The following is a 14805-nucleotide window of genomic DNA, read 5'->3' on the forward strand; positions in this document are numbered from 1 at the left end:
GGCTGGTCACAATAAAAGGCCACTCTAAAAAATGTTTTTTGTTTTGTCACACAGCACAATGCCACAGATGTCGCAAGTTTTGAGGGAGCGTGCAATTACAAATTCACAGCAATTCACAGCGTGCAATTGGCAGGAATGTCCACCAGAGCTGTTGCCCGTGAATTTAAAGTTAATTTCTCTGCAAAGGCGTTTCCGAGAATTGGCATTGGAATTGGAAACGACTTTGGAGACGGCTTATGGTAGAGAAATTAACATTCAATTCACAAGCAACAGCTTTGGTGGACATTCCTGCCAATTGCACGCTGTGAACACAATTTGAGAGAAATAGGCCTTTTGTGTTCATAGAAAAAGTCTTAGGTCTTCAACTCGTGAAAAACTCATTACATTTTTTTGCAAAAACAAGTGTTGCATTTTATTAAAACATATTCGAGTTACAGTTATAGAATGAATATGGGATTCATGGGAAAATGCGGACTGTCAGCTTCAATTCAAGGTTATTCATATCCAAATTGGAGGAAGAATTACAGTTCTTTAATATGTAGCTCCCTCTTTTTCAAGGGACCAAAAGTAATTGGACAATTAACTCAAAAGCTGTTTCATGGGCCAGTGTGGGCTATTCCTTCATTATTTCTTTATCAATTAAGCAGGTAAAAGTCTGAGTTGATTCCAAGTGTGGCATTTGTATTTGGAAGCTGTTGGAACCCTAACCCTAACCCAATGACTTTCAAGACTCAATTCCCTCAAATTCAAGGACCCAACACGGCACGGCATCGTTTGAAACAGATCTAGATAAGAATTTATATAATAGGAACTAGCTGCTCACAGACAACAATTAAAAAGAGAGGCTTGAATGACTAGATGGTCTAGATGAAACACTAGATGGTCTCTTGCATTCTCTACCACAGCACAGCACAACAATATATTGTGAAATATGTGTAAAGTTAAGCAATAGAGAGACTTATTCACTAGTTGACGAGCTAAGTAAAACATTTTTGAATATATACATGTTTTTTTTAGAGACAGACAGAGAGAGAGAGAGAGAGAGAGAGAGAGAGAGAGAGAGAGAGAGAGAGAGAGAGAGAGAGAGAGAGAGAGAGAGAGCGGGGGAATTCAAGCACTTTCAATGACCCATGTCTATTTTCAAAAACTTTTAAGGCCTTGATTTTTCTTTTCTCAAATTCACAAACTTTCAAGGATTTCAAGGACCCGTGGAAGCCCTGAGTATTAGGGTGTGTTCTCACTAGAACATTTGCTTCACTTGAAACAGAGTTTAGCATAAAGTTCGCTTTGCTCTGTGTCGTTTGGAGCTGTGTGAACGCGCATTCGAAGTCGCTCCCGCAGCAAACACCCCTCGGATGCTCCGCTTGAAAGGGGTGGTTTCGCTTCGGTTAGAAACGACGCATCCATCACTTTGCTTCGCTTTCGCTTTTGGTGAGAACGCTGCTCGAGGCAGTCCATAGGAAAACAACAGCGCACGCGTGTTGCTCTGGATAAGAGCGGGACGAACAGGCAATTCTCAATTTTTCTGACCAATCAACTACCACGTCTGTTGCTTCGATTGCGTATGTTACTTCGTTTACATGAAGGGCTGTGAGAACGCAAATCAGAGAAATAATGTATGCAACAATGTTGCGAACTCATCTACTTGCTCCGGGTCTCGATTCGGACTTTCATGTGAGAACATGACCTTACTCTACTAAAATGAGTCCCCCAGGATCCCCTCCTCCCTCCTGCGGCGTGGTGTGGTGATGCAGCAGACCTGTTGGATGAGCATGGCAGCCTTGTCCTCTGTCCCAGCGGGGGTCTGGTAGAGGGTGGCGCGGAGCTGCAGGAGGTTGGCGGCGGAGGCCAGGCGCTGGCGGTGCGCCCCCTTCTGGTCCAGCAGCAGGGCCGTCTGCAGCTGCAGCAGAGCCGCCTGCAGCCTCCCCTCCTCCTCCTCCACGGCCGCCAGCTCTGTGTGGATCTGACACCGCATCTCCAGCTGCACGCTGAGACCCACACATACATACACACATTTACTGTCATGTAGATTACACACACACACACCATACACACACACACACACACACCATACACACTATACACACACACACACACACACACCACACACACACATACACACACACACACACACACACACACACCGTACACACACACACACACACACACACCGTACACACACCGTGTACACACACATACATACACACACACACACACACCATCACACCCACACCACACACACATTAATCGGTATATCATGCTCCATTTGCCAGGGATAATTGAAATGAACAGACTGCACTTATATAGCGCCTTATTCCAAAGACGCTTTACAACAGCCTCTCATTCACCCATTCACACACCAATGGCGGCAAGCTCCCATGCAAGGCGCCGGCCCGATCTGCCGACCTTGCGTTCATTAGGCGCCGGCTCTACCTCCTGCTCCACAGCCGCCGACAAATGCCACAAATGCCGCCCATAAATGAGTCACCTGTGTGTGTCCTCCAGTACTTTGGCCACTCTGAAAAGCGTCCCCTTGACTTTCTTCCTGAGGTTGTGCTGGAGGAGGGGCAGACAGGCGTTCCACTGGATGGCACACACGGCCTGCGTCACCTGGGCGTCCCCCTCCTTCACTGCACTCTGCAGCCACTGGTCCAGCCTGCCTATCACCTTCAGCCGAGCCTGTCAGACATCAAGCACAGTGGATGGATGAGTGTCTCTCTCTGTCATTTATGTGTCATATACGTATGTGTGTCTGTATGTTGTCTGAAACATTGTATCCCGTCTGTACCTGACCAGGTTTTTCTTGAAAAGGATATCTCAACGAGACTACAGTAGATAAGGGATGAAGGGGAAATGAAAGATGGAATAAGGCTTCAATGAGTCCAGTTAACACTACATGTACAGCATTGGGGTGATGTGACTATTGTTGGAGAAAAATATGGTTGCTGTATGGTCAATTAAAAGATCTGACTGCGTATGGACATTGTTGAGAATAATGAGTGTTGTGTCCATTTAGACGTCTCTCTACAATCTGGGGAATTGAGCACTAAAGGAAGGCCTTTCCCTTCCTGTAAGAGATGTGCCAAGAACTGTGGCGCAGATGATTATGATTGGTTAAGCAAGAGTAGTGACCTCATCAGGGAGGAAACTTCTATAAATGTGTCCCGCCCCACGTGGGAAGCTTTTTGACGCTGCTATTTTCCCTCTGTGCTCATGTAACTTTGCTTAATAAAAGGCCTAATTTGAGCCAATTGATTTAAGCTCTCTGTGCTTTACTCCCTGAAGAAATCAAACAGGCCCAAACCCTTAAAATATTTAAATCTAAGCTAAAAACATTCATGTTTTGCACCAGTTATGATTAAACACAAACACTTCTATCAATGTCTTTTTTTTTTAAACTATTGTCTTTTTAAATGTTTTATCTATTTACTTCTTATATTTGCTTTTATTCATTGTAATTTGTATTTTCTTACTATGCTCCTCTTGCTGTATTTTTAAATAATGTATGTAAAGCACTTTGAATGTTGTATGTAAAGCACTTTGCCCCTGTTGTATGAAATGTGCTATACAAATAAACTTGCCTTGCCTTTATAATTTCTACTCAATCTACTAAGAATCAATTAAATCCACTACACTATACTCTGTTTTCGATGGGCCAACGGAAGCTTATGCACTGTAGAGGGCACCTCAACATTGGCTTTGGAGTAGTCCTTCATCTTCCCCTCTTGCATTTGAAGGGCCAGGTCACACTGGACACATTCCATCATGATGCCCTGTCCAACACTCTGCAAAGAGAGCACCAGAAAATGGCACAAAAGAAAGTCAATACATTGTCCTTAATGTGTAATAGTAGATATGGCATGTTACTAATGATCTTCTTCTGTCAAGTATCATTATTTTCCTGCAAGCATTGTGTATATATATACTGTATATATATATATATGACTATATAAATACTAAGCTTGGATGGTTAATTATCTCTTGCTGAGTGCAACTGGGAGAGGGGGTCCCCATGTCAATGCAGATTTGCATAATTTGTTTAAATATCGATGCATGTTAATAGAATTGAGAATGTTCCATTTAGCAGACGCTTTTTTAAACCAAATTCCCCCTGGTGTAACTGAGGGCTAAGTGCCTTACTCAAGGGCACACTAGCGGTGGTATAGTTTCAGGCGGGATTTGAACTCACAACCTTCCGGTCACTAGTCCAACTCACTATCCACTGGAGCACCACTACCCCTGTTAATTACCACTACTCCCTGTTAATACATAGGTTATTAAGTTAAATGATTATCAGTCGCTCACAGTCACTCCCGCAGTCTTCAGCTCTCTCAGACAGTTAGCTGCAATATGGTGATGCTTGAGCTGCAAAGCCAACAGAGATAGCTCCAGGAGGAAGGCAGCTCTGTAAAGACAGGTTAAAGTGGATTTGGAAGGCATTCACAACCCTTAAGAACAGCCATGAGGGATCATTTGACCCCTGTGAGTAAAGAAAAATGTTATATCTTTGCACTCGATCAAATTTCAGGACCCTCCTTTCATGACTTTTCCTAGATATGTGCGTTCTACCACCCAGTATCCTTACATTTTCAAAACCAGGATAAGGCTAATAGGCTAATATAAAGCTATTTTGCTGTTTTTCTGTGTAGGAAGCAGGCTAATTTACAAGCTGCCAACTAGTGGTTGTGTGTAAATAGCAGGTTGAGCATTGTAATGAGGCGGCTCTTTTAGTAGGTAAAAAAGGCACGGCTGTTCTAGTGTTAAATAATCTGTATTGTAAATTGAAAAACCATACTGTACTGGCCCGGTATAGCTCAGCTCGGCTTAGTTCAGCTCTGTAGTGTAAATTAGCTATTAGAAGAGCGTCAGTCTATGAGATATACATTGAATAATAGGTTAGTAGAGAGGTATTAAAGAATGACTAGGACTAGCTCTAACAGCCTATTTGTAGCTATAATGAGTAAAGATGAGTTGGTGTGGCAGACCTCTCCACTGAAGGGATGAGTGCAGTGCTCTCTGCAAGGCGAGGGCTGGAGGGGGACTGGGCTGAGGCAGACGTTGTGAGGAGAAGGAAAATCTCTTTCAGTTTGGCAGCATCCTCCTTTCTGGTCTCGCAAAGTTCAACCCTACTGTGGTCCACAAAACGAACACAAACACAGACACACACACACACACAGACACAGACACACACACACACACACACACACACACACACACACACACACACACACACACACACACACACACACACACACACACTCAGAAACCTCAGGCATGATAATGCTAGGGCCTGGGTGAGTCACGTTGTCAATGCCTATGGCTCTGCTTTTAAACAACGAGGAGCTGATATATACACGGTATATACCGTCTGTTTTAACCAGGGCCAGGCAACTGCCTATTAAATCAAATTGATCCCAATGAGTTTGTGTGTCCACAAACAGTACATGTGATGTTTGTGTAATTCTTACATTTCATCATACATTTTCAAGGCTAAATTGATTAAATAGCAAAACCGTATACCAAATGACCACTTTTAAAACAGCTCCACTACAGTAGCTCCAGTGTTACTTGTTACTTCTTGGAACATAAACTGCATGATGGTTGATCTCTGAGAGGAAACTTGCAGCAACAAACACATTTAGGCTACCAAGAAGCACCATAAGGTATGTTAAACATTTTGTGATAAATGTATAACACTAGATAATAATGGTAGATAGAAAAATAAATACTTACTGTTTAAGTTGCTGCATTTTGTAAATAACAGATAAAATAGGGTTTGCTTCAGTTTTCTTTTTAGAGAAATCAGACAGCTTGTGTCGTACCTATGGGGAACAGAATTCCATTATTAGATAATCCAACTATGGCAGTAAGATTTGTAGGACCAAAGATTGAGAGCAAAAGTATTTACCCACAAGATATTCCACTTCCCTACAGAGTTCTATAAGAATTTCCCCCCAAAATTAAGTCCCTTACTTGCAGCCGTGTTTGAAGACAGTTTAAATTACTTCTTTAAAATGGCTTTGTATTATATATGAGAAGTACTCTGTGAACTGTTATTTATTATTTATTATATTTTTTTGGTTTCTGTTTTTGTCTGTGTGCTTATGTCTGTTGTGTACTGTAATGTCTCTGAAAACTAAATTAAAAACACATTGAGTAAAATAAATAAAACAAACCATATTCCACTCAACAACAAAAAAAACAATGGAGAACATAGTTGTATTTTATCTGAACTGTGAACCACATTGGATAAGCAGTTCATGAACTTAGCCATCTAAACACATTCATGAACTTAGCCATCTAAACACATTCATGAACTTAGCCATCTAAACACATTCCTAAAGAGGTCAAGGCTTTACCTGCAGGGAGAAGATTTGGGGATAAAGATCTGGAGTCTGTAACTCCATGAAGTCTGATGTTGCCTTGGCAACACTGGAAGCCTCTTGTCCTCTCCCAGCATCCACAAGACATTCTACAAGGTGTCTGCATACACAAATATAATCACAGATACAAAACATTAACTGATACACGGATCCTCAACACATGCAATCGTTATTAAATGGCCAATGAGTCTGAATAAGAGTCTGAGACTACCAGATGATGACATTAGGGCTGTGCCACCTACAACATGAGCTGAGCCCTCCATCTGTAGTCTGGGTCGCCAACCTCTTCCAGGGCCTTGACCACCTGTGTGAGGGTGGGCACCAGGTGCTGCCGAGCTCCAGGCTGAAGGAGAGGCCGCACGGTCTGGAAGTAGAGCACTGAGGCATTGAACACTAAAAAGTGGTATCTGATAGAAAATATAGAAGAGGGGGGGAACAAATGATTATTCACACTGCCACATAATCTATCTATCTGATCTTTTAGTATATCTCAATTTAGACCAAGTGTCGACTTCAAACCTTGAAAATGAACATACTGTAACAAATTACTGACCAGAGAGTTAGTCCTATGGTAAATCTCAATAGAGATTTGAAATAAAGCATTTATTGGGCTACAGGCACAAGAGGCACACCATTACTAAAAGGGGTTGATGGGTTGGGGGTTGAGTCTGTTTGTTGCTAATTTATCCACAAGAGAGCATGTCATACATTATTGTAGTCACATACAGTATGGATTCCCTTTAGTGTCAATTGGGATCAATTAGAATATAATCTTTAATCTACCGTATTATCTACTATCATTTGCCCTTAAAAAGTGAAAAATATATTTTCCACTTCATTAGTAGAGATAATTATGCTATGGTGAACGAAACACAATTATTTTGTGATATATTTTGTGATATATATCAGTACACCGAATCACAGTATTCCGAAGCCAGCGGATAATTCAATTTTATGTTTCTACTGTATTGTATATCATTGCTATGTGCTTAGCTAGCCTTTTCACCTTAGCTTAGCCTGATATCCCTATACTATAACTCAGTACCAGAACCATTGTGAGCATCTATCCCCAACTCCCCATCTAAACCAATACACATCATACTCATTATTCATCTTTTCCAAAGCTCACCTGGTCAAGAAGGTAGACAGAAGAATTAGAAACATGTTCCCATTACTATAGATTACATACCTTGGTTTGTCCTTTGAAATTTCAATAGCCTTCAGATAATAAATCACAGCCTTCTCAATGTCTTCCTGAGGAAATTGAAATATTTTCATGAAATAATGAGTTTCAGAGAGGCAGAAAAGCAATAAAAGCACTAGCTTAATGGCTACTTATTTTAACGATGTAGAATACATTATTAATGTATAGTGTAACAAAACTCAGGGGAACATAGGAAGCCAGTAGACACATCCGCCACTTCGCAGACCACGTGAGCCAGTCCATGAGGAAGTCTCTTTAGTGGGCCAGAGGACCCTCTGGCTGGACAAGTCCAAGATTACAGACAGTCGACCTGGTTGGGCTGTTTGGGGCTTTCGAGGACCTGAAGGTGAGAGTCGAGTCGAGACGCAAAGACAAGGAGGTGTACACCACCTTCCTCCCGCTCAAGGACTAATCGAGTCGAAACACCTCGATCATGAGACCTCCTCCTCTGCACTTCAAGGTCCCGAAGTCGCCCTTGGCAGCCCAGTTTCCCCAGGCCAAGGACCGGTTCAGCCCAGACCAGCAAGCCCAGCTGAGATAGCGTCCACAGCCTCACAGCCTCCCCTAGCCACTCCAAACAGGCCCCTCCTGGAATCGGGAGGTGGAGCCAGAAGGTAGCAGGTGCATGGACCTGGGGGACACCTGCACCCACACCTACAGCTGCACCTACACCTGCACCCACACCTACAGCTGCACCTACACCTGCACCCACACCTACAGCTGCACCCACACCTACACCTGCACCCACACCTACAGCTGCACCCACACCTACACCCACACCTACACCTGCACCCACACCTACACCTGCACCCACACCTACAGCTGCACCTACACAAACCTGCACCTACACCTACAGGTTGGTGGTGTCCTGGGCCCTGTTCAAAGGTGTCTTTTGGGAGATAAGTGCTGCTGCCAGCAGCTTTAGTTCTACCTAGCACCAAAGACGGTAGCCCTATGGGGACAAACCTAAGGACTCTATATGGTTCTACTTAGCACCTTTTTTTCTAAGAGTGTAGAGTCAGAGAGAGGTTGTTCTTGTTCTTCATAATTATGAACAACCACAAATAAGCAGACTTTTTTAGCAGTTGATCCTCACCACACTTCCAGCGGTCTGTGGAGATGTCAGCTGGCCTTGGCAGAGGTACGCTCGGCATAGGAACTGATTAACGGGCGGTTTCCCTTCAAAGTACATCACTAAGCAGTCGCTGCTCATCTCAACGCATCCCAGCTGAAACACAAAACACAACAATCATGCACAGTATTAACATATACATATTTTTTATTTTGCCTTTATTTAACCAGGGTCGGTCCCATTGAGATACAATGATCTCTTTTTCAAGGGAAGCCTGGCCAAGACAGCAGCTTACAAACATAAAGTTTCAACAGTTAAAACAAACAGCACAATTACACAATAAAACAACACCAGATCAACAATAAATAGACAAAATACAATTCGATCAGAGCAATAGGATAAAAATAATGGGACTTTCATATCAAATATAAAACAGGAGCAAGAACGATATGAATAAATAGAATAAAATAATGGGACTTTCATATAAAACAGGGGCAAGAACGATATTTCAGAACCTACCCTCAAATACTGTATCTAACATGCTGTAACATTTAGACTGTTAGGAGACAGGAGCTACACAGACCCACCATTTGGAATTGTTTTTCAATGATCAGGGTGGTATGAAGATGTTAATGCTTTGTATACTGCTTCAGACTGGGTGATAGGTCAAAGGGCAATACACTACAAGAGCTGAGGGAAAACTCAGTTCTTGGCTAAGATCACACAGTTGGACCCAGAGTATGGACTTGCTTTGCTGCCTGATATCCAAGTAAAAGATTCCTTAAACACAGAAGTTGTCACTGCCCTTTCATTTTCTTACAACGTCTATACATTGGTCTGCTTTAAATGTATAATTAGTGGCCTTGCTTCAGCAAGGCATTAGACAAGTAGGCTCTGCTCGAAGTCAGTTTCACTGTCTTTTTCCTTGTACGTCTTTTTACTGTTTGGACAGACTTCTCCACTAGTCCATTGGATTGTTGGAAGAGTGGACTTGATGTTGTGTGAATGAAGTCCCATTCCTTGCCAAGGTTGTGGGATATTACAATGGCAAATTGTGGGCCGTTATCCGAGAAGACCTTGCTTGCCACGCCATGTCTGGAGAAGATGGCTTTCATCCACGTTATCACGGGGTCTGCATTGGTGGTAATCAGTCTCCAGACTTCCTGACCGACCGCCCCCAGAGGGTGCGGGTGGGCCCCCACACCTCCACAGCCCTCAGCCTCAGCACTGGGTCCCCCCAGGGCTGCGTGCTAAGCCCCATCCTCTACAACCTCTACACCCACGACTTCACCCCCGTCCACCCCAGCAACTACATCGTAAAGTTTGCAGAAGACACCACCGTGGTGGGATGTATCTCGGGGGGGGGACGAGGCGGCGTACAGGGATGAGGTAGAGCAACTGAGCAAGCTGTGCAAGGTTAACAACCTGCTGCTAAACAAGTCAAAGACCCAGGAATTCATCGTAGACTTCAGGAGGAAAAAGTCCGAGATCCAGCCCCTGCTCATCGACGGAGAGAGCGTGGAGAGAGTCTCAACCCTCCGATTCCTGGGACATCACATGCGGGATGACCTGGCCTGGAAGGACAACACAAAAGGCACCATCAAGAGGGCACAACAGCGGCTATACACCCTGAGATGCCTCAGGAAAGAACACAACAAGCAGGAGATACTGGTGGCCTTCTACCACGGCGCAGTGGAGAGCATCCTCACCTACGGCATCTGCAACTGGTTCCACAGCTGCACAACAGCGGAGAGAAACGCGCTACAGAGAGTCGTGAGAACAGCACAGAAGATCACCGGCGCCCCCCTCCCCTCTCTGGAGGAGCTGTACAACACACGCTGTCTCAGGAGGGCCTCCAAGATCTCCAGGGACCCGACCCACCCTGGGCACGTACACTTTGTCAGGCTGCCCTCGAACAGGAGGTACAGGACCCCGGCCGCTAAGACAAACAGACTGAAGAACTGCTTCTACCACAGGGCCGTCAAGGCCCTGAACACAGAAAAGGCCTAAGTTCTGGGCCCAGGACAGTCCGGACGGATTGTATGGCAGCTAGTGCTGAGGCACAAACATGTACATTTTCAAGCCTGCAAACTGTGACACTTTAAAATAACGTGAAAAAATACTTTTGTGCAATATGACAACCCTAGTTGACTATCTGTGCAGTATAGTACAGTGGATTGTGTACATAGCCTTTATTGATGTAAACCAGCTCCTTACCTTCTTGTGATTTTATGCTTTTATGCTTTTTCTAAAATGTGTTTCTTTTTTCCCTTTCCTAACACCAGGGGAGCCACCCCTCCTAAATTTCGTTGTTTGGTACCTGTACTGTAGCAATGACAAATAAAGTCCATTCCATTCCATTCCATTCCATTCCATATTGGAAGTAGTAGTCTGTGACTATGAGATTAGACTTGAGTTGAGTCTTTCCCCCTCAACATGTAAATAGGTTAGCTCCAACCTTCTACAGTAAGGTACAGTATGTTTGGTGATGGATACTGCTTTTGTGGTTCCAATTGCAATTTGATACTTTTGTTCCATCCTGATTGATTCTTGGCCAGAACACCACCTCAGGTGCTCTTTTCCTACACTTCCCAGGTGTCCTTGGTGGATATCTTAGCATCTCTTTTCTCCCTCTAGTTTGCTTCCTTTGTAGATGACTACAATCTCTGGTGAGCAGTCTTGCTTCATGTTAGGCCATCCATCAAATATGGTTTTCCTCAGTTTTCTTATTGTTTCACCTTTGTTTCCCTCAGTATGATTTCCATTTTGGAGTCTGCTACATGCAGTGCAATTGTTATCATTGTCCACATTTGTCCACAGCCTCATTTAGTGGAACAATGGAATCAAAGGCTTGTGATCAGTCTCTACGCTGACTGTCCTGATACGCACTGATGAAATCTATCACAGGCGTATGTGATGCTATTGGTTGCCAGTCCTGGAAGAGCAAGTTAAGCTTTGGTGCTCAGAAATAGATACTCGTCAACTGCTTGCTACATACACTGTAGCCTTATTCTTCAATCATAGATATTACAATTCACTCTAAAAGTTAGAAACTAGATGTGTTCAGTTAATCGTTTTATGCATATGGTGATTCATAGATGGAACGAGAGAGAGAGAGAGATCTGACATATTTATTTTTTCATAGGTGTCCTGACTTTCCTCTGAAAGCAGAGTTAAGGGAGCTCTATGTAGCTGAAGAGCCATTTGAAATACCCTATTTGATTTTATTTAGTACATCAAATAGCGTACTTATTTTTTTAAATCTAAATCTAAATATTAAACTTGTTTTCTTTTGTAGTTGAATGTATTATGATACAGGATGTACATTGGTATTATGTACACTACAGCATATACAGTACATCATAATCATCATTCATGTGCTTCAGGAACCAGCTATAGAACGAGTTTTAAAATTATGCTTTACTCTGTTTCTTTACAGTTGAGGAGAGCAGTGACTGTCATGTCAGGGGACGTGGTTGCTGAGCCCTCGTCTGCCACCAGAGACACTGAGCTACATATGGCCTGACAACACCAAGGTGGAGCTGGAACCGCTCCTTCAGAAGACTGCCCAGGTGGAGGTGAGCAGGTCTATCCAGCACAAGGAATGACATTGCATGAAGACTGCATGACTGTTTTCAAACATGATTTGAAGCTAGGCCACCTGCATAATTTGCAGCCTTTGACAACAAGATCATGATGCGATACGACAGTTGTTCTAACAAACTGATACATTTATTTATGAGCCATATTATTAATCACGATCAAGGAGGAGTATTTCAATATTTGAAATTGCTCAATGACTGACAGTGGCTTTGAGGTCAACTGGTTTGCCCATGACATGATTTTAATACAGATAAATGGTAGAACTAAATATGTCTTTTAATTATGAATCTCGACCAAAATGTGTCGTCTTGGTTCGTGACCTTACCTCGAGGGCTTGTTCTGCGCATAGAACATACAGGTCCGGGCAGAAGCATCGTGGTGATGAAGCCTCTTCAGGTGTTCCCTCTCTGATCAGGTCATAGGCAGCCCGGAGCGCATCGGTGTCTAGAGAAACCACAATGTTAGAAAACAAGGTTAGATTCATTCAACTTGCAAGCAAAACAATGTCAACCAAATTGCAGGTTGTACTGTAAGTAACTTATCTGACACTGCATCATCACCTTTGTCTTTCTGCGCCTTGGTTAAAGACTGACGAATGTGAAGATCCATAATAGCGAATCCCTTGACAGCCTGTCAGCTGCAGTAAGAGAGTTAGCGAGCTACGCTAGCAAATTAGAACTATCAGGAAACAACTTTACGTTAACCTGTTTAACATAGTAAACTGCCACAACTACAAGCTACCTATTACTTCTAAATGACAGAGGGGCTGTCTACTTTTTAGTGTCCTCCGACGTGTCTTCGCACAAAGCTTGCGTTCGTTTGTATGAGTTTGAAGCGTATCTTAGCAACAAGAAGCGGAAACGCCTCCACGGTAGCCACAGAGGACCAAAAGTCATTTTGAAATTGGCTCTGACAAGCACATCGCTCCTGACATTGACATCCATCCCAGATGGAAGCAACATGTTAAAACAACTGGAAGAATCTTGATAGTGGTGAAGGTAAGATCATGTAATTAGGTGGGCTTGGACATTCATTCAGTCATCTAACGGTTTTGCATCAATCACAATTTATTTGACACCAATCAATCTATATACCGCCTAAACCTCTTTTAATAGCACTTTCTGTTTTTAAGTAGCTCATTATTACAATATTAAAGTGATCATTTATTGTTCTTTGTCATGTAGGTACATATTCTCACATTACTAAAGCTGGCTTTTACTTAATTATTTCTGTGTAGAATTATGTTCGAGCTAAATCACTCTTATTCTCTAGGACTTGTTTTGTTTAATCATTCAATGAAATATATGTGTGCCAATATCAACAGTATGTGTTCAGTTAATCGTTTTATGCATATGGTGATTCATAGATGGAACGAGAGAGAGAGATCTGACATATTTATTTTTTCATAGGTGTCCTGACTTTCCTCTGAAAGCAGAGTTAAGGGAGCTCTATGTAGCTGAAGAGCCATTATATCTGGTTGTATTTAGTGGTGGTCCATTTGGTATTGATTTTTAAAACCATTCTAAAATCAAAATCTTAAACTTGTTTTCTTTTGCAGTTGAATGTCTTATTATACAGGATGTATACAGGATGTATATTTGTATTATTATGTAATTATGAATAATAATTAATAAAAATATTATTAATACATATTTGGAGGATTCTTGTACAGATGCGAAAAAAGGAATCAAAAGATTAATAAATTATTTATAAAATGTTAATTATAGGACAATTATAGGAAATCTGGTAATTATGCAGGACCTTGTTAGGGAGCCTAATCCGGTTAGCAACCTGTTTCTCAACGGTATGGCAGCTCACACTGGTATGGGTGGAGAGATCACACAAACCTTCTTTCTTATCTTATTCTAATCTTATTATAAGTTAGTGATAAGATATGGACATCTTTAGGGCAACAAACCTTCTCTATGTAAGGGGGTTTTGAATGTGAAATAATGATCGCCTGATGAAGATGAGCTCCAATGACTAGTCCTGAAGCTAGGAATCATATTCAATGAACTCTTATCAGTGTAAACACATGAACCAAGTGAAGACTAATGTTAGCTATGAATCAATTACCACCATAGGGTTATGGTTCCATAATTGTCTTCATCTTTTCAGAATTAGAGCTCAATTGAATACTTTGGCAGTAAGAGGTAGGCCTATCCAGTGGGGGACAAGGGATTTGGAGCTGCTATTTGCACATCACATGCGACCAGAGGTCCTTAAGAATTGGGATCTTGATGACATCATCCTGGAGTTTTGCAACCTTGCTCTGATGAAAAACAACCAGCCTGATATGTGGTCTCTCTCTAACATCATCCCAGTGCCTACATCTGGAGATCTCTTGAAACCAGACAACTACAGAGGCATCAGTCTGACATGTATCATTGCGAAGATGTACAATCGCATGATTCTGTGCACCATCGACCCTCACCTGAGGGAAAACCACCTGGAGACGAGAGGACCACCGTGGCCCAGATCTATTAGCCTAACAAATATGATGTTCACGTAACGTAATGTTCACATGATTGTTTTTTGCCTGA

The 14805-nt window shown here is 42.6% G+C and overlaps 1 protein-coding gene across 1 annotated transcript in view; it reads right to left on the reverse strand.

Annotated features, from left to right (window-relative positions):
- cfap46 (cilia and flagella associated protein 46) overlaps positions 1-12871 on the reverse strand; it is a gene marked incomplete at both ends in the record, with an annotated part of 96584 nt that extends 83713 nt beyond the window's left edge. The window contains 12 exons of the mRNA XM_080537398.1: positions 1760-1988; positions 2489-2679; positions 3687-3785; positions 4306-4405; positions 4986-5129; positions 5734-5822; positions 6360-6483; positions 6626-6790; positions 7573-7637; positions 8684-8815; positions 12588-12706; positions 12823-12871. Coding sequence (XP_080393524.1) covers positions 1760-1988; positions 2489-2679; positions 3687-3785; positions 4306-4405; positions 4986-5129; positions 5734-5822; positions 6360-6483; positions 6626-6790; positions 7573-7637; positions 8684-8815; positions 12588-12706; positions 12823-12871 — 1506 coding nt within the window. The remainder of the gene's footprint in view (positions 1-1759; positions 1989-2488; positions 2680-3686; positions 3786-4305; positions 4406-4985; positions 5130-5733; positions 5823-6359; positions 6484-6625; positions 6791-7572; positions 7638-8683; positions 8816-12587; positions 12707-12822) is intronic.
- Positions 12872-14805: the final 1934 nt, after the last annotated feature.

Source organism: Nansenia antarctica, assembly GCF_963989245.1.
Source record: "Nansenia antarctica genome assembly, chromosome: 1".
NCBI classification, from domain to species: domain Eukaryota; kingdom Metazoa; phylum Chordata; class Actinopteri; order Argentiniformes; family Microstomatidae; genus Nansenia; species Nansenia antarctica.